Source organism: Melospiza melodia, chromosome 4 (genome assembly GCF_035770615.1).
Source record: "Melospiza melodia melodia isolate bMelMel2 chromosome 4, bMelMel2.pri, whole genome shotgun sequence".
Lineage (NCBI taxonomy): Eukaryota > Metazoa > Chordata > Aves > Passeriformes > Passerellidae > Melospiza > Melospiza melodia.
Window position 1 is genome coordinate 88,080,444 of NC_086197.1, and position 20,082 is coordinate 88,100,525.

At 35.0% G+C, this 20,082-nt stretch overlaps 1 protein-coding gene across 1 annotated transcript in view; it reads right to left on the reverse strand.

Annotated features, from left to right (window-relative positions):
* Positions 1-20,082, reverse strand: part of TBC1D22A (TBC1 domain family member 22A) — a 141,127-nt gene that overhangs the window by 73,148 nt on the left and 47,897 nt on the right. Inside the window, exons 9-10 of the mRNA XM_063155450.1 lie at positions 17,073-17,182; positions 6,984-7,059 (exon numbers count right to left, since the gene is read on the reverse strand). Coding sequence (XP_063011520.1) covers positions 6,984-7,059; positions 17,073-17,182 — 186 coding nt within the window. The remainder of the gene's footprint in view (positions 1-6,983; positions 7,060-17,072; positions 17,183-20,082) is intronic.

Below are 20,082 nucleotides of genomic sequence, written 5' to 3' on the forward strand. Positions count from 1 at the left end.
AACAGGGAAAAACATATGTTTGATGGGACACCTCTGGGTACCATCACTGGACTTCTCTAGCCTCTTTTTCTAAATCATAACTGTATGAATTCATAAAAGTGTTTATGCCTGACACTTTTTAAATCCCCCATCAAGTGAAACATCTCTTTTCTTCCCTTTTTTCTTTTTTTATTTTTTAATTTGCCATGAAAATAGTAAGGTTTGGCAATTTAAAAGTTAAAGTACTTACAAGTACTCAGGAACTTACAAATTACTTTACAGTCAGGCTCAACTCTTGGTAAGGTTTCTGAACTCTGTAATAGCATACAAATATAATCTCCATAGTAAAACATAAAAAATATTATTTTAAAGATATATCAATTAATTATAATGCCCAGTGAACAGCACTTACAAGTGGATTAAAGTATAATACAGTAATTACAACCATAAAATCAGATATAAAATAACTACTAGTGAGCTAAATAAAGCAGCTTTATTAAAATGAGAAAGAGCTTTGGAGTGCAAATTAATTAAAACAATTATGAAATGCTTACAAGATTTTCTATCACTTCAGCACCAAGCTGACATAGAAAGATGGACCAAGAAGCAAGGTCCTTATTAATCACTCATTCTCAACAGCAGCAGTAAGGTCTAAATAAATTCTAATAAAATTCTATGTCCATTTCCAATTCAAAATGCTTTCATAAGGCTAAGAATACCCATTTTGCAACTCTTGCAATTAGAGCTCTTTTTTCCAGACACTTCAACACAATCCTAATTCAAAGTTATTGGTGTCTGTAAAATGTTTTACAGTATAATTAAACATGAACATAATTTTGCACATATAATTATGCATTCTTCAACCATCAACCAAAAAAATCATTAGCATGATTAAATACCTAACAAAGATAGATCAAATGTCATATATTACCACAGTTTCATTATCAGTTCATTGTATGAACACCCAAGATTCAAATTAAAAACAAAATTAATTAATCTATATCTATCACATATATTGAACAAATAACTTGTTCTGTGAGTTCTGATTAAACAACAGTAAGTGGATTAATAAGAAAAAGTATTAGTCTTGGTTGATATTTTGTCTTTCCGAGAGTCAGATTTTCCAAAAGAAAAAGGTAAAACTATTTTCTCTGCAGTTTAACTGAATGTCCTTCAGAAACTGTGGAAGCATTAAAAATACTCATGAGGTATCTCTAAATACTTTCTGCCTTAACTCGTCATATGAAATGAAGTTCTGAGCAGAATTGTGAAATGTTTGTGTTTGGAGCATTGGACAGCTCTATGGGAATAGGCACCTTTATCTCCTGGGACAAGAACCTGCTGAACATCCACACAATACTCAGAGAGGAAACTGCAACAATCCCAAGTGAAGTCTGGACATTAAAAACTTTGGCAGCCCGTTAAAGAAACACAGCTCTTAAATAAATTCAGACTTTTGAAAGGATAATCCTACAAGTACTAATCCTGTTCTAATGAAGGATGTTTTATAGACTTCTCCAATTAAATAAGAAAACGTATTATATATAATTTTAAGAGCTTTATTAACCAACCTTTTAGACATTTCTACAGTAAATATTTCAAAGCATGAGAAGTACACAGAATGGTACAATAAAATTAGCCTTTCCACTGTGGTTAACAAAAATGCACACAAAAATGAAAAAATTTCAACTGAATACATTTCACTAAGAACTTGATCTGTGCATATTTACACACAACACATAACTATTTACAAGAGAATTATATTTTAAAATTTTATGTGAATAGCAAAATTATGCAAAATATGAATTTAAGGCCACAACATGAAGGTACTTTATTACAAGTCCTTAGTTCTGGCATCATCTACAGAACTTAAGATAATGAGCCAACCAAGACATTTGTAACCTACGAGAGAAATAAGTAAAGAAAGTATGATGAGTGAAGTCAAGATTTATTTGCTCAGAACATTAGGACAAGAGGCATTATCTAATTTATCTGTCATTTAGTGTGAATGAAAACATATATTGAACATGGCAGCAAAAAGAAAAATAGGACTTGTAAAATTTTTTAAAAGAAGATGGTTTTAAAAGGTGAGATAGCAATTTAACTGCACTTAGGAATAACTAACAATATTTCTCCAAGCAACACTATTCAGTATTTATTAAAAGTCATTCTTTTAAGCAATCCAAATATAATAACCTAAACTTTGCACTAAAACACCTCTTTAAAAATTTTTAACTTTTTTTATAACAATAAAATGCAAATAAACTAGAAATTGTCCCGATGAAAACATCCTATATAGGAAAGCTGTGGTAACTCTCCAAAACAGATGATGAGAAGATGCATTCACAGTGGAAACAGCAGAAATTCTGAAATTTTACTGAACCTTTGAAAAATGCAGCTGAATTCCAGAGAAATCAAAGTCTTCCTTATGAGCAAGTTAAAATGCAGCACTCTTTTTATGTTCCTAGGTATTTTTCCATTACCTCAATTTTGAAGAGAAGGGGGAAGGTATACACAGCAGCTGTAAGCTTTTCAACTATTATTTTCAATAATTTTCTGCATTTTTCCATCTCTTGTTACTAAAATTCAAGGGAAAGTTCTACAAAATGATTGGTGATTTTTGGTGAAAGAATGTGAAACAGTAATAACAGAGACTTTATCTATAAAAAAAAAAAATTTGTGCAGAACACAAATGCAAAACCTGGGTTGAGTTGTTCTAGAAAAGATGCAGAAAAAAGTCTTTTCAAACATATCCCCACACAAGGCACAGAATATTTTTTTCTGAGTTGTCTATACTGGCTTAATAATTTTTGGCAATACTAATAAGAAGCCAACATATATTACAAATACATTTAACATAGGCTATGTTTTTTTCCTAGAACTGCCTTATTGTTAATTTGGAGAGAATGCTACATGACTCTATCACTTTTTATCAATGTTTATGGAATCCCCAGACTACTTTTATCTACAAATGCTCAGACTTCTCCAAATGGCTACCTCAAACTCTCACATAATTACCAGCTGTCATAATTACAGTAAATTGAAGAAGCTGAGACTCTTCCAGCCAAGTGCTAAGCACCTGTAAATTCTGGAAACACAAATCCTGAATAAGTTTGGGCATTCCTATACTGTGTCTATTTGATTTCAACCCTAAATGAAGTAAAAGTGGAAGACAGTATGACCTTTTGCATGAGTATAACCTTTTACAAACCATGAGAAATGGTTCATCATTTAGAGCAGAGAAGCTCTGCTGGCATTACAGGAAACAGAAAAGATAATAGGAAACAGAAAAGATAATGAGAAATTCCTTGTATTATTGAGCTATCTATTGATTCTCCCTCTCAATTTTTTCATATAATTCTGAGAAAAATCTGAATGATGATGACAAGTAGACTAATGAGATTGAATAATGTTTTATCTTCAAACTCCATCTCATCTATAACAACATTCCATCAGCAGACCAAAAAATTCCATTAAACACAATTTATCAAAATTATTTTCTGGAGTTTAAGCAGAGAGATTATGATTCAATTAAGAGGGTATTTTGGCTGTTTGAAGTCCTCTGCAATATTCTGGAGTGTACACACGAGGACAGTTACTTTGAGGGGAGTTGTGATCCATAAGGCTGGGTTAATGAAGGTTGCTTGAATCACTGACATAATGCATTAGCATTCTCCAAAGCACAAGCATCACCTTTCATATACTGGTAATCCATTACTATTAGCAAAAAGGCAGTACAGGCTTCATCCACTCACACAGCTACTTACTACATCAAGATTTGCTTCACTGTGCAGTTACCCAGCATCAAGAAATAATGTGACACAGTACCAACAGGAATATTATTTTCTTGCACAGTAACCTTAATAAGCACTTAGAGTAAGTACAGCAAATACAGATCATGAGGAGCTTTTCTAAAACGCAAAGTCACTGAATTTATATCAGCCATACATTTCCCTTTAACTGAAGTACAGCAAACCCAGAATAAAAAGACAAAAGCAAAAAGGAAATGAAGAGTAAACCACAATATTCAATCAAACTATGTCACGATTCCACCAAAAACCCAATAAATTCAGGATCCCTTAGCTGAGGCATCCAAAAGGTTATGACTGCAATACACAACCACCATTGCCTAATTAACAACCAAAACTTTATTTTAATCTTAGACATACTTTGGCGTGCTTTCCTTGAGAAAGAAAGTAATTGAGTGGACAGTCTTCAATACAAAAAGAAACAGCCCAAAGAATAACGAAAAATGTGTATCTTTACGACACAAAACTTTTAACTGGACCCTTGTATTAAAAGGTTGTGATCAGCAATACAAAGTCCAGCTGAGAACAAATTACTAATGATATCCCTCCAGAGTCAGCACTAGGGCCAGTATCTTTGTTAAAAACTAATGATAGCATAGAATACACACTGTGTTTGCAAATGATATGAGATTGGGAAGGGTGCTTGACACACTGACAAAGAGGGCTACTATTTAAGGAACATCGGCAAGCTAAAGGAATGGCCGAGAGGAATCTCAGAGATCCAGGAGAGGCAAGTGTCCTCTGTTTGGGATGGAAGTCTCATTCAACAAGCACTGACTGGGCACAGCTTGATGGAAAGCAGCTCTGCCAAGAGGGACGTGGGGTTCCTGATGGACAACAGGCTGTATCCAAGTCAAGAATGCCCTTGCAGCAAGAAAGGCCACGCATTTGTTGGGCTTTCTAAGCAAGAAAGACAACAACAGGTCAGGGGAAGGGATTCTTCCTCTGCATCTACCACTTGGGAAACCATGTCTGCAGCATTCTCCCCATGCTGTGACACTGGCACACATGAGCAAGCCCAGTGGGAGGCAGAGGAAGCTGGAGCGCTTCACACATGAAAGGAGGCTGACAGAACTGGGTTGATCCAGCCTTAAAAAGAAGTCTATGAAAAGCTGCAACTACCTAAAGGGAGCATGCAGAGAATGTGGAACCAAATTCTTCTCAGAAGTACACTGAGATAAAATAAAAGGTAGTGGACATAAGCTCCATTTTTAAAAACAATTATTTATATAAAAAATAAAATGACAGTGGAAGTAGTCAAACTTCTCAAACAGTTCTACCCAAAGAAGCTGCAGAATCTCCATCCCTGGAATCACTCAAAACTCAACAGAGCAAGACTCCACAGAGCCTGCTCTAAATTGGTCCTTTCCCATTAGACAGAGGCATCCAGGCAAGGAAAAAGGCTTGGAACACTGACTTCCAGAGGCCCCATGTAACCTAAGCAGTTGTAAATGTCCATCAATATTTACTAGCAAACACTCATGATATCTACTAAAAACTACAAAAAAATTATAAAGACCTCACAGCTTTATTTCAAATTAGATAAAAAAACCAGGAACTCACACTTTACTTTCAGTTGCAAAGGATAATCAAAGAACAGGATAAGATGACACAGCTATTTGTTACAACTGACTTATTTTTTTAAAGTGTGAAGCTTTAAAAATAATGCTTCCTAAACCTAATAATTGAGAGAAATTATTTAACTATATCCCTAAAGCACTGAAGGTATAAATAAGACTTCAGCATTTCTTTTTTCCTTAAACTAAAAAATAATATATTGTAGTATACTTAATATTTTTATTCAATTGAACAACAAAGCTGACTATCAGAATGCTATTTCTAATTTTAAAAACTTGGTTAAACAAGTTGCTTATATAAACGATCGTTGACCAAGTTAAGGAAGTCTATTTATAGGAATTTGAATTATATACTTCATTTAATGTATAATAATTTGCTTCTGAAATGAAAACATCAATTGATGCAAGACTAAAACTACATATAAAAATCACATCACAAGAAGTTAGAATATTTTTTAAGTAACAAAATACACTGATTTAACTATATTTTAATATAAATATTTAGCTACCCAATATACAGAAATATGCCCTTACATTTTTCATATTTACTGACATTTTAAAAAAATATATCAATAGCAAAAATTTTTACATACATTTAAGTTTATAGTGAAATTTTACACAAACCTTTTTCTCCTGCCATTGGTTTGTGATCATTAAAAATACCTTAATATCCTAGAAAGCACAGAGACGATTATAAAATATTAAGGATGTACACACAAGGAGGCAAAATCTCCTATGAGAAGCACAGGCACAAAAAACCCCTTCACTATATGTAACAGAACCAGGGAATTAATGTTTCCAAGAAGATTATCAAATATAAAGCTACACATGAAATATTTTTTCTAAGTCATCACTGCCATGCTAGTGTTGCAAATATATGCCCGGTTCTGCTTCGCAACATTTTGTTAATACTCTGTTCATTAATTTAACAAACTATCAAGAGATTATGTTTAGAATGGGCAAGCATTATCTCTTGCATTTCATTTAATTAAACTCTGTCCTAGCTATATGACAGTCAGCATTTCATGAAAGGAATTACTTTAAGGATGAAGGTAAAATATTTCAAAGCGCGCCGCTTAAACATGAAAGAATAATCTAAAATTACCCCTGCACATACTGTAATTTATCTATAAAATTAAAGATGTTATTTCCAGAGTTCATAATTAATTGGATTCCACAGAGAAATTATGCAGGCATTCCAGATAGCAAAATGATGCACAAAGGCACAAAACATAGTGCCGAAGGACAACCATAAACAACCACTGTGACTTGCTGCATTACAACAACCATTGAGGCTTAATGGGAAATGAATACTGGCTGCCTTTTGTGTGTGGTCATTACTCTGCTGCAAAGAAATTGCCATTGAATTTTGATTATATTGCCTTAATAAAAAGTAATGAAAGAGGCTCATGCTCTAGTGGCTTTCTTTTAAATGATACACGACAGTGATCCGCAAAGGCCAGCGTGCCACAAGCCAGCGATGACACCTCACCTGAGGAAGGTGATGTTGCTGCACCACTGCAGGTGACTGCAGTGATGTTGGCTTTTCCTGCATGCATTTTAACCAAACACTTTCAGTGTAACATCACTTAGAAATCAGGTTGCCTTTGAGACTTACCATCAATCCGACTAACAAGTTCTTCCAACATCTTCACTTTCCTTTGGATTCCTGGCTGTGCAAACGTGTAGTTATCCTAAAGAGGAGACCACATACAAGTATTAGCTGCAGAAAAGCAAAAAAGGTTTCTTTTCTTTCAATTACTTTTCTTAATCCATGTATTTTTCTCTGTTTTCTAATGGTGTTTCTGTTTTGTGACTACATTTCCTAGGTCTGCTTCTACAGTAAAATAGTAAATCATCACACTGTACAGTTCTGTGAGTCCCCACCTCTAACAGCATATTCTGTATAGCTATTCCTACATCAACTGTTCTCTACTTGCTAATCTAGTGAAGTTACTTTATTGCAGAAATTCAAATAGCTTTAAAAGGCCCTCATCTTACATGCCAAAATGTGCCATGTTAGATATTTTTAAGGTGATTTTTTTTCTCAGAAATTTACAATTCTACAAATAATGTAGGAAATATGAAAATTTAGCCTATAATCAGAGGCAGGGAAATAATTTGATCTTTTGAAGTACAGAGTAATAACTTCAAGCAGCATAAGAAATCAAAAGTCTGTTTTAATGCACTTATAACTGTTCTGAACCCAAGATTGCAGTTAATATCATGAATCAAAATCTAACACACAAGCAATGTAGCTAAAAGGACATTATATTTGCATATATTTCTTTGAATGAATTAACTCTAAATGGATTTTTAATTTGTGGATTGCAGCTCTATAAAATAGACTTGAGTTTGAAATAATGAGAGCAAGAAAGATATCTCCGCTTGAAACCCAAAGTGATCAATCTTTTAAAATAATGACATTATTCAAATATACAGCAATGTTTCTGAATATTTAATTGGCAATCCCTCCATTCAGCTCTTTTTGTTACAGCTGTCTTCCTGTGGTTCTTGAGAGGTTCAAGAAAAGAAAATTATACATACATATTTTAAAAAAAGTTGCTATGTAGAAGGTTTTTTTGTGTAACCACCACAAGCACAAAAATTAGAGTATTGGATGTTTTACCTCAACTGCTATTGTTTGAGTAATTCCTTTATCAACTGGAGGTAAGTAATCCCAAAATATTAATTTTTCTTGACTTCATTTCAACTTTTAACTTGGTCTTAGAGTAGAAGAGATGATTATCTGTTCATATCTTTTATGTGTCAGTTAATTTTTATTTTTTCTATTTAAAACCAAAAAAAGTTCTCCTTGACTCTCTTGACTTTATTTACATGGAGGTTTTAAGGTTTTATTTGACTTATGAAAGTAAACCACAATTTAATCTTCAAATTCTGTAAAACTGCTATAAAGTGTGAAGTCTAAAAGTTCACAAGGCAAAATGATACACTAATAATCCTGTAAATTAAAGTAGTTCAGTCTATAAGCAATTTACAGTATCAAAAAGTCTACTGTAAGCTCTGATCACTTGTAACTGACCACAGTAACAGCCATTTTAAAAATTATAGCAAATTTTTCTACTAGTTTAGCAGTAGCCCTTTCACAATAATTAATATTAGAACTCAGTGTATAAACTAAAACAGTATGGATACGGAAGCAAGAATAATTCCCTGAATTTTTCAATTTTTCACAATCACCAAGTAAAACAAACTTTCAGCTTGTTGACATTATTTCACAAACAGAACGTGAGCATCCTTTTTAACCTTTTTAATGCAATAAAGCACCAAAATGGAAAGAATGGAAAGACACACAGAATTCAGATCTATTACACTCTCATTTCAGGAAGACAGAAACTATCCCATGCACTAGAACACTGCCTTCTACACAAGTCTGACAGACACCTGTATTAGTCATGGATAATATCCAAGGCACAGAATCTTTAGGAAATAATAATCACTTTCTTTACAGAATGTACTCTAACAACAGAAACTGTATTCACTTTTTTTTGTCGCAAAACGGTTGTTTACTGTTCTATTTATTTATTTAAACAAAGTTAACTGGTATTTCTAGAAGTAGTACTGCACTCAAAGTACAGCAACATGGTATTTAATTATTTCCTCTGTAGAAGAATTCTCCTGTATGTAATACTGAAAGTCGACACAGAGTTAAAACACTGGTGCTTCGATCATTAGTTTCTCCCCAGGTAGCACAACTCTTGACTGTGATCTATGAATCTGAAACTACTTTATTTCTCAAAGCCTAATTTAATCCATACAAACCTGGAAATGCAACCCAAAACTGCCATCTTGGTTTGAAAACAGGTAAATTTGCTTTTCACTACATTTGATCTTTTGCTTATTTATTTCTCTGTTCATTATTTCAGCTGCAAATGAACACAGCTGGGGGTCACTCTTCTACTTGTGTTAACTCACCTAAACTGGAAAGATCTTTATTGGATTCCCCAGCACTCTCTTCTAATTAAACTGTGTTGTACATATGCCCTCCTATGACACTTGTAGTTGACTTCCTGGAGTTTGTGAAACTGTGAGAAAGACTTTGTAAATGTAAAAGCTATTCTGTTACCCACTATTCTTGCTCCTTTTGTGCTTGTCAATGAAGGAAAAATAGTAAAACAGAAAAGAAAAGACATGCTAAAGTCACAAAATCCATTAATTTTTGCTCAGAGCTGAGTCAAGACAATTATTTTCTCAATTATTTACCACTATTTCAGAGATTGTCTTTTGCTCATTATGGATGGTCAACATTTCAAATGAGGAAATAATAAAAAAATCAGGATGAAAACTAGGAGTTCACATAAAATATCTCTTATTTCCAAACACTGTTCTTGACAGTGAGCATTCACATATGACAAAGTATGTATTTACACCAGAACCCCTGATAAACAAAAATTCATGCACTGGTGTGCAATAAATATCTAAATTCCTTGATGTTCTACTCAGATAGGTTCCAACACACTTTCAGTGAACTGTGCTAACCTACTTCACAGCTGAATGGGCATAATATCTAGTTCAGACTGACACATAATTAGTTTCACCTTACAATACAGAAGGTTAGGACTTAATAATGTCACAAGAGATCTAAACTTGCATCAGCTTCAAATCTTTGTGTTAAGTCTGTACTTATTCTGTAGAAACTGGTATAACACCCTACTTCCCTGCAACTACAACTAGGTCTGGATTTCTCAAAAACTAGTTGCTATCATTTAAAATAAAATATTAAAATTATAGGCTTCACAGAATATTTTAAAAACTATTAAGCAATTCCTTACTTTTTTAAGGGTAGAGAAATGTTAAATGGAAGAAACTTGGAAAAATGCTCAAAACAGATTTAACTAGGACTGTCCTCCCAGAGAGGGCAAGGGGGAGAGAGAGAGAGACTTCATAGGCACTAGCTGAAGAAAATCCCTCATCTTTTTCTACGTGATGATGGGATCATTTTAGAAGAAGAAGCAGCAAGCTGAAGAGGAATGGAAAACAACCTTTCATGACATCACGAAGAAGAAACAGAGCCAGCCTAAGTAAAAGAAAAAAGCACTGTCAGTAATTTGACATTGTGACTGCCGCCAAGCAGAGGTGCAGGTACAATGCTTCTCATCTTTTCAGGTCATACACCAACAGTTCACCAACAGTGCACTGAAGAAAATATCAGAAACATTTCTAGAACCAAATGGAAAGTTTTGACACGAGGTGTTCATTTGTTGTTTGCTCATGTTTCATCAACGAGATCAGAGCTTTTAAATGTAGAGGATACACTAAGCAATCCATACAAATCATACAGACTTGGATGGCTATTTTCTCTACCAATTCATATTTAAGAACTGCTATGCATCAATTTAGTATGTTCAAGTATAGTATCACATGAACAAATGACAACTGAAAGAAAAAGGTTTTCTTATCCTCATTATGTCACAAAGAGATCTCCTGAATTCTTCTTTTTTACACATTTAAGTACTTCATTCACATATTACTGAATTCTATAAGCACACTCCTACTAAAAATCTTGGTTCATCTTGCTCAGAAAGTTATGCAAAGAGATAGGGGCAGGAGGGAGGGAAACATGACACCAGATAATGATAGCCACGATGTATATTTACACTATCCATGGAACCACACTTCACCCAAAATGTTTCTAAAAGATAGAGATTATAATGTAAATTCAGTCCTGAATACAGCTCAGGAGAGAGTGTGCACACACAAGAACAAACACACAAGTGTGCTGAACAATGCTGTTAGCACAGTCCATAGCATGTTCCATTATTACTCCAAGACACCTTCTTTAGAAGAAAGGGTCTGTCAACTGAGGCGTTCTCATTCTCTGAAAAAAATCCCTTCACCCAGGATTTTTCTCCTGGGAAGCTGAGAAGTCTCAGAAAAAAGGAAAACAATTCTTATTTTCTTCCCCTGTGTTTTGCTTGTCTGGAATGTGTTTGGCGAATTTTTACCCACAGGTGGTTGTTTCATTGGATTTTGGTGTGAGTTTTTTTGACTCTCTAGCAAATCAGGGCCAAGCTGTGTTGAGACTCTAGAAAGAATTATGAGTTTTCATTATTATCTTTTTAGCACTAAGTATCCTTTCTGCATTCTTTAGTATAATATAGTATTCTTTAATATAATGTAGTATTATAAAGTAATAAATTAGCCTTCTGAGAGCATGGAGTCAGATTCATCATTCCTGCCTTCATTGGGACACTCCCAGCAAATACAATCGTCAACCATTACAACTATTAAGCCTGACTTTTCAAAATGCAACATTTCCTAAGTAGTAGGAAAAATATTTACAAAGCATCACAACCCAAAATTTTGCATAAGTATGCAAAACAGTATCTTACTTATGCCTACATAACGGGACAAAAAAACCGACAGTTTATTAAAATGTAGGTACTGTTTCTCCTGTTGGAGTAGCATCCACAGAGCCAGAACAAATGATCCAACCTTCTACTGGTGTAGTCAAACCTCAGTTTTACTCAAGTGGATTTATTATAAATTACAGAAACTGTTAAAGTGGCAATGACAAAAGCGCTCAGAGTACATTTTTGGATTACAGCATAGGCCAGGCAACAGTTCAAATCTGGATAAGAGGTATAAATCATAAATACAAACTTGTACAATTCCAAAAGCTGATGCTGCAAATTTTAGGTGGAGGATAAAATATTTTAATGCTGAAGTATACTGATAGTGCAGTATATTTCATCTACTGATTACAAATAGATTTGTTGTCTTCCTGAAAATTTTACTCACAGTGACAGGCCAGAAAACTGCACTATTATGCAGAAACTTGTGCAGGAGTTCAATCAAAAGGTACAAAGAAAGCTATATTTGACCTATTCTTCCTTTCAAATAAACCAGGAAGGTCCTATGAAGAATTTTTAGAAGTCTTACTTCTGCACATTCTTCTCAACAATCGAAATGCATGTTCATGTTATTTATTGGATCTAGCTTTCCAAGCACCATTCCTTCCATCCATTCATGCATATATAAGTAACAACTTTCCATAACCCAGGAGTGAGAAAGAACTCTGCAGGATTCCCCTTAAAGGTCATAAATCTTGCCATTTTATCAGACATAGAAATAGCTAATATGTACCTCAGCACTCTCTAGTCCCTGGATATGAATTATCTCACTTTTGTTCTAAAAATTACCAGGCCCTGATAAATGATTATGTTAATATTTTAGTGTTATTTTTAATACATCTGGTTAGATCATTATGCATTGCATGTATTTCCCCTTTGGTTATTTTATTACCAGTATACTCGAACTTAAAATGAAAAGTTATACTCTATTTTATACATGAACATTACATTTTCAGGTGGCACAGATCAATGTGAACTTTTTACTGGAATGTTAATGAGACACTATTGAAGAAAGTGTTATAAAGGACAATTTAGTAATAAAAAAAAGAAGTTAATAATCTGGATATATGGGAATGTCTACTTAATTACATGAGAAAAATACTCATGGGATAATTCTTGTTTTCCCATATGAACAGCCACAGATGAAAATACAAGAATGTTCATGCATCATCTACAGTTTAGAAGTGTTGCAAAGACAACCAGCTTTATCACACACATGGAAGATATATTTTGCATATGGCCACACACAGCCTCAGAACCAGGTTTTCATAAATCAGCATAAATCAGCACATCTTGCAAGAATACAGGCTGGAGACGAGTTCTGTGCCAAAGGACCTGAAATCTCAGCAGACAGAGAGCTCAGACTGAGTCCCTGGTGAGCCCTAACAAAGCCAGCCAGCAGACTGCTGGCCCATGGAGGGAAGTGCTTGGCTGCCCGAAGCCAAATCACCTGGAGCAAGCTGCCCAAGGCCATGTGGACTCTGGGTTTGAACTTCCAGAATGAGGATTCTACAACCTCTCTGACCAAACAGTTCCACAGCTCAATCTTTACTGTGCAGATTTTCCTTCCAATGTTTAAAAATAATTTCTTGTATTTCAAGACCGTATCAAAAATACCATGTCCAGTTTTAAGGACCCTGATACAAGAAAAAGGTAATAAGTTTCAGAACAAAATGAAGCAAGAGCAAAAGGTCACCAAGATGCTAAGAGATATGGAGCACATGCTCTTTGAGGGCCTGGGGAAACTGGGCTTGCTCAGCCTGAAGTAAAGACAGCTCCAGAAGCACCTAATCACAGCCTAATAAAACCCAAGTTATCAAGACAACAAATCTCCATTTTCCATAGTGGTGCCCAGTGGGAAGATAAGAGACAAGCAGCATAAACAAAAAATATTCCATCTGCCCACTGGGGAGAAACTTCAATACAAGGATGAGGAAGCACTGAAATAGGTTAAACCCCAAAGACTGTGAAGTCTCTGTCCTTGGAGGGTTCAAGACCCAGCTGGAAAAAGCCCTGAGAAACTCAGTCTGACCTCAGAGCTGGTCCTATATTGCACAGAATTATCCTATTTTCTTATGATTTCAGAAGATCTCATGTGTACTCCTGAAATAAATAAAAAGCAATTGCAGTGAAGCATAGTCTTTCTGGGACAAAAACTAAAAAAAAATTCAGAGCACAGACTCAGGAAGCACTGAAAAGGAAAACAATTACATACATCATCATTCAAAATTGACTGCTATAGGACAGCTACAGATTTCAAGATTAAATTATATTTATATTTAAATACTCCTAGTATTTGTTGGATCAATTTTTAAAACTTTAATCAAACTGTGATATGACACATGTGCATTCAAACTTAGAGACAATCAACAAAGAAGATGCAAAGTAATCTAAGAACAAAAAATAGATTAAATTATCATGCAAGATTAAACATTAACTGTTGGAAAAGTTCTGCAAATTCTCTAGCTGGAGACAAAAACATACTTGCATAGGAACCTCCAGATGACAAAAAAACCAGCACTGAGGAATCTGCTAAAGCGACAGATTATTTGAACAAGTTTTTATTTATTCTCTCAGCTGAGAACTGTATGCATGTCAGGAAGTGACTGTCCTGCTGCCAACCCCTGTTCTTGGGTCTTGTTCTATTGCACAGGTCTCTGTGGTTCAAAGATGCTTTCTTATATTAAAAATACACAGTCCATTAGATACGTAAGTGAGGGAGGTAGATGAGTGAGGAATGAAGAAATAATAGATACTATGTGTGGTAAAACTCCAGCAAGAAATGCATATGTCTTAATAACACCTTTGACAACTCTAGAATCAAGAAAATGAGACCATCTGGATGGTTTGGAAAAATAAATGAGTTTTGTGTTAAGAATAATAAAGGGGTACAAATACAATCATACAATCATTCTTCCATTACACCTTTCTGCAGTGAAAAGACAAAACAGACAAAAAAATGTATCTAGTTCATATTAGCCAAAAATTTCACAAGATGACCATATGAGTTATCAAAGTGCACTCTTTAAACTTATCCAATACTGGTAGGGCAACATGAAATGGAAATTTATATTGACAAATAAATCAATGGAAACACTCTGCAGAGATTCTTTGATTGTAGTTACATGTCACATATCCCTGTACAGTTTATTCAGACATCTCAGGCAAAATCATCACATCCATCACACAGGAGTCTTCTATGCCATATTTTCAGAGATAAATGACTGTGCATCCAGAATGCAAGTCATCCAGAACTATAGCATCACACAATGAATCCACTGGGAATCTTTAAAGTTCATCTAGTCCAAACCTCCTGCTGTGGGCAGGGACAGCTTCAGCTCAATCACGCTGTTTAAAGCCACATCAGTCCTGACCTTGAACACTTCCAGGAAGAGAACATCCACAACATCTTTGAGCTCCCTCATCATAGAAAATGCACTCCTAATGCCCAATTTAAGTCTCTTCTGTTTGAAATGTTGCCCCTTGTCCTATTACTACAGACCCTGGCAAAAAGTCTCTCTCCAGCTTTATTAAAAGTCCCCTTGAAGTACTGAAAGGTTACAGTAACATCTCCCCAGAGCCTTCTCTTCTCCAGGCTCAAAAACCTCAATATTCTCAGCCTTTCCCTCGTGGGAGAGATGCTCCAGCCCTCTGATCACCTTCATGGCCCTTCTCTGGACCCACTCCAGCAGGTCCACGTGTGCCCCGTGCTGGGATCCCTGAAATGGCTGCAGCACTCCAGGTGGGCACTCACAATGCAGGGTAGAGGGGCAAATCCCCTCCCTCACCTTGCTGCCCACCTGCCTTGCACACACCCAGGACACAGCTGGCTTGCTGGGCTGCAAGTGCACATTGCCAGTCACGTCCACCAGCATCCAAGTCCTTCTAACAGGGTAACTTCTTCCAACCAACCCTACCTTCAATTACATGACTGTTTTATCTGCTATGTGGTATCATCACAGAAAGGAAACAAAGCAGGAGAATGGGAAAAGAAAAACAAGAAACCCTTTTATTTCAGCAGCACTGCAGTTGCACTGAATTAACTGTAACATCATTAGTCACACCACTAGCATAATCTTTCAAGCCTTCTTTTGATGGATGAGTGCATCCTTTAATACATCCAACACTATTCCATTTATATAACAGCTTAAATTTTCATTGATGCAGTTTAATTCCATTGCAATTGGTTTCCATATTTTGCTTCTTAGTACTTGATAGTTTTGTATGAAAACAGAATTTTAGGAGAAATTGACTAATCTGTGAACTTCCTTTCCAAGAAAAAAAGTAAAGCAACAGGCTACTGACAATAATGTCCCAGAAGCAGATAAAACAGTTGGAGGAGAGCTTTCATTTCCTTACCTGGCTTTCTTCCTTCCCAGTAGATTTCAAGCTCTCACTTTTTTCTTTATAACTTTTCACATAATTTTGCTATGTGGCCAAATAGTTTAAAATTTAGGAGGTCTGAGACATTGAAATAAGCAAACCAGCATTTGTTACAGGAACTGATGTGAGAAAATGACTGAGCATTTCAAAAATGCTACAGAAATACTGAGCTTTAACCAGGAAAAATAAACTTAAAACACCTTCAAAAAAGTTAAAGCCTTTTGTTGCTGATTCAATCCTAGAACCATTTTGTCAAAAATGAATTCTGTTACAAGGTTCAGTTCACAATGTGCCTTAGCCAATGAAACATTCATATTAAAATAAGTCATAGGAAAGAATGTTGTAGATACTTGTAATCTTTATAAACTTTTAAGCCCATGAACATTTACACAAAAATGTACCATTATTAGATTCCAACTTGCTGCCTGTAACAGAAAAATTGTGCCTTCATTTATAGCGTTTCCACATAGAAAAAATCAAACTCTCAGTGAAGCAGCGTAAGTACCAAGTTTTAAATGGGTATTTTAAAAATATGAAGATAATTTCAGGAACTATTAAGACAGCAATCACTTATAGGTTCCTATAATAACAACTGAAAAATTAATAAATAAGCCAGGTTTTTACCACCTCAGTGAAATTCTGAGCAACTATTCCTCATGCTTGGTAACAGATTTGTAAAACATGCATCTAGAACTGGAAGTTTCTGTTCTGCTCTAGAACATCACACACAATGGAACATGCAGACATTTTCATTAAGAGAAGTTGAACGGGTTTGTTTTTTCCTTTCCCTTCCCTCTTTTCTATGCCAAACTCAGAGCGGATTTCTCCAATGGGAAATTCAGAAAACCCCTGTTTTTCATAGATGTACTCTTTTTCAGCCTTAAAGTAGTTGAAAGCCATGACATTAATCAGTTAACTCCACTATTCACAGAGAGGAAAAATCAATTTACCTGAATGCCATCAAGCAACTTGCTCATGCACCAGTAACTGTCAGCTTCTATGTTCTGCAGCACTTCTTCAGGCAGACTGGAAACATCAAAATTTTCCACTTCTTCTTCTTCTGTTTCAGGAAAAGAAAGAGAAAGACAAGTCAACGAAGTGCACAGAATAAATAAAGCAAGAATGAGGAAAATAATTGAAAACAAAGACAGCCACCACTTATCTTTGAGTCAGAAACAAATGCACATTTACTTTAACAGGGCCTAAATGAATCATTTATTGCTTAACTGTGTCATCTAATGGCTTTAAATGTTAATGAATACTTAATTTCTTGCAGACTGTGAAAATCTCAAATCATGCCTGGTTAACCAGAATTAATATATAATAAATCACTTTATTCTAAACATTTCACACCTGAAGGAGGATCAGAAGCACTTTGAGAGCCCTCAAGCTATATATGAACAATCCCTGAAGAAGATGACTATGTTTGCACCATGCACAGAATGTGCAAATATGTTGCCAGTATTCACAGAACAAAAAGCCCTGAAAAATACTTCTCAGAAAAGCACTGAACTTTATGTAAAAAAGCAGACTACAGCTTGAATTTAGAAAATAAAAACCTTTCCAAATAGAAAAGAAAATTAATGATGTATCCACTACAGCAGGGAACAAAACTTTGGCATATCTAACACATATTAACTCACAAAAAAGTATTGCAGTTATACAGTTAATTATATTTTCATAAATCAGTGCCCCACTGTAAAAAAAAAAAAATCTAGTTAATATTTACAACTTTCAGTTTAATATTTCAAATGACAAAAAAAGAAGCAACCCATTCTCACTCTGCCTCACTATGTCTACAGAAAAAAACAGTAAATGTACAGAGTTCCTTGTATTGATATAAAACACAAACATATATGAAGTGCCTTCCCTTTGAATGAAGTCTTCAGGCCCTCCTCCACCCAACATTTGCTGAAAGAATGAGATTACAACTACTTTGACCATATGCTCCTTTGCAAATTTTCTGCCTTGGAGCACCTTTTCTTTACATGACACGGTATCACATTTCTGAAAGAAAAGGCAGCTATAAACCATGGCACAACACACGTGGGTATGAAAAGATAACAAATGAAAAAGACTTGTTATGTTCTCTTTCTCATCTTTCTTATCTTACCTCATTTTTGTCTCTTTCTTTCAAAATCTACCATTTTGCACTATATTCTCACATCAGGTTTTAAACCAACAAAAAAGCTGAAGATCCATATAAACATCAGAGGTGGGCATCTTCACCTCCCTTCACAGCCAACAAAGAACACCAAGAAGTGACAGAGTACTACCTGACTAGTTCTAAACTAAAAAGCTAAATCAGATGAATCACATTTTTAAAAAATCTTGCTTCTCAGTATTAGGTATCATTTGCTTTTAAAAGGATTGCCTCAGAATGCAGACCTTTAAACTGTGGAATTGTAAACTAAGCTGAATAAAAGCTTTAAACACCCACCAAATGATCTGCTGTCCTGTGACTGAACTACCTGCAAGTTGTAGGAAAACCAGGGCAGTTTGTAGGTAGGCTAAATGATGCAACCTGGACAGCAACAACAATTCAGCAGTAATATTTTGGAAAAACTAGATTCTTATTGTTCTAATAAAGATGGATTGTGAAATTAGAATGACCAATTTTTATTCCCTCCAGAAAACACACTACAGCTTTTAAGAAATATCTTTCAATGGCTCCAATTACTGTTCATCAGAGGTATGTCCCTCAAGAACAAAGAGGAAGTCAGGCCAGGCCTTTCTGAAAAGAACACAGGTCTGACACAAATTTACTACTCTGAGTAAAATTCTCATTATTCCACAGGGAACAACAACCTAGAAAAGTATATAGATAAGATATAGAATAGCTTTTAGGAATCTGTCTTCACTGAAAGAATTGGCAGTCTCCAGTTATAATGTCACAGAACCACATGCTCTGCCATTACTGACATTAAAAAAGCAGTTTTATTAAGTACTTGTCCAGCTGTTTTGTCTCCCCTCTGAAGAGCTATCCAAGAACATTTTGCTTTTCTGTGGCTTAAAGAGCCTGATCTTTAGCATTTCCATAAGCCTCTTAAACACAAAATAATTATTCAGTATCTTTTATATGGTCTTTAAATATATAAGCTACTTCTAGACCAATTTTCAATCCCATTGTGCTTCCAATTCATCACACTAAGTCATCTCTTCTAAAGTCAGATAATAAAGTTTTGAAATTAAAAAAATCTAATTAAGTGTTTCAGAATACTCAGTTGTATTTCTATTGTACCCTAGCAGTATTTCCCCTGTGTAAAGCAACTGTGTCAAACTTTGGCTTAAAATTCTGCAACCAAGTATTTCCATAAATAAACCTAATTACTTGGACCTATAATACAATACAGTTTCATTAAATCAGCTAAGATGTATATTTTTGGATACGTTACATTAACTGGTACTTTTTGATTCAAATGTGGACTATGATGAACAAGGAGAAGCACTGAGGATGCACCCAAGAACTCTTCTAATAAAGATGGCACAGCATCCCAAAAGTAAAGTCTCAAACAAGCAAGTGCTCAGTGATGTCAATGGTTTCTGCTGCACCAATCCACCCTACCTTGCTACACTTCACTGAGGAAGTTCAAAACTGACACTGAATATCCAAAGGACCCTTTCCCAAATTACAAAGGAAATTAACAAAAGGCCATCCCTTTTGACAAGCTCCAGAATTACAGAACATTTGATTGGCAGAATGCTATGCAAAATCGTAATTTACATATTCAGCATTTAATCATTTATTTGGGTATGTACATAGTGCAAAATGCTTCATTTTCCCTGCAGTTTTAAGGAGAAAAGCAGTCAAGCTCCATGTTGCTCTCTCTCTCTCTCTCTCTCATCTTTTTTTTCTTATTTGGATGAAGAAATAAACACACTAGAAAAGTTTTGAAAGCAAGACCATAAAGGATTTCAGAAATAACAGAAGCAAAAATAACAAAATAACCATCCCAAAAG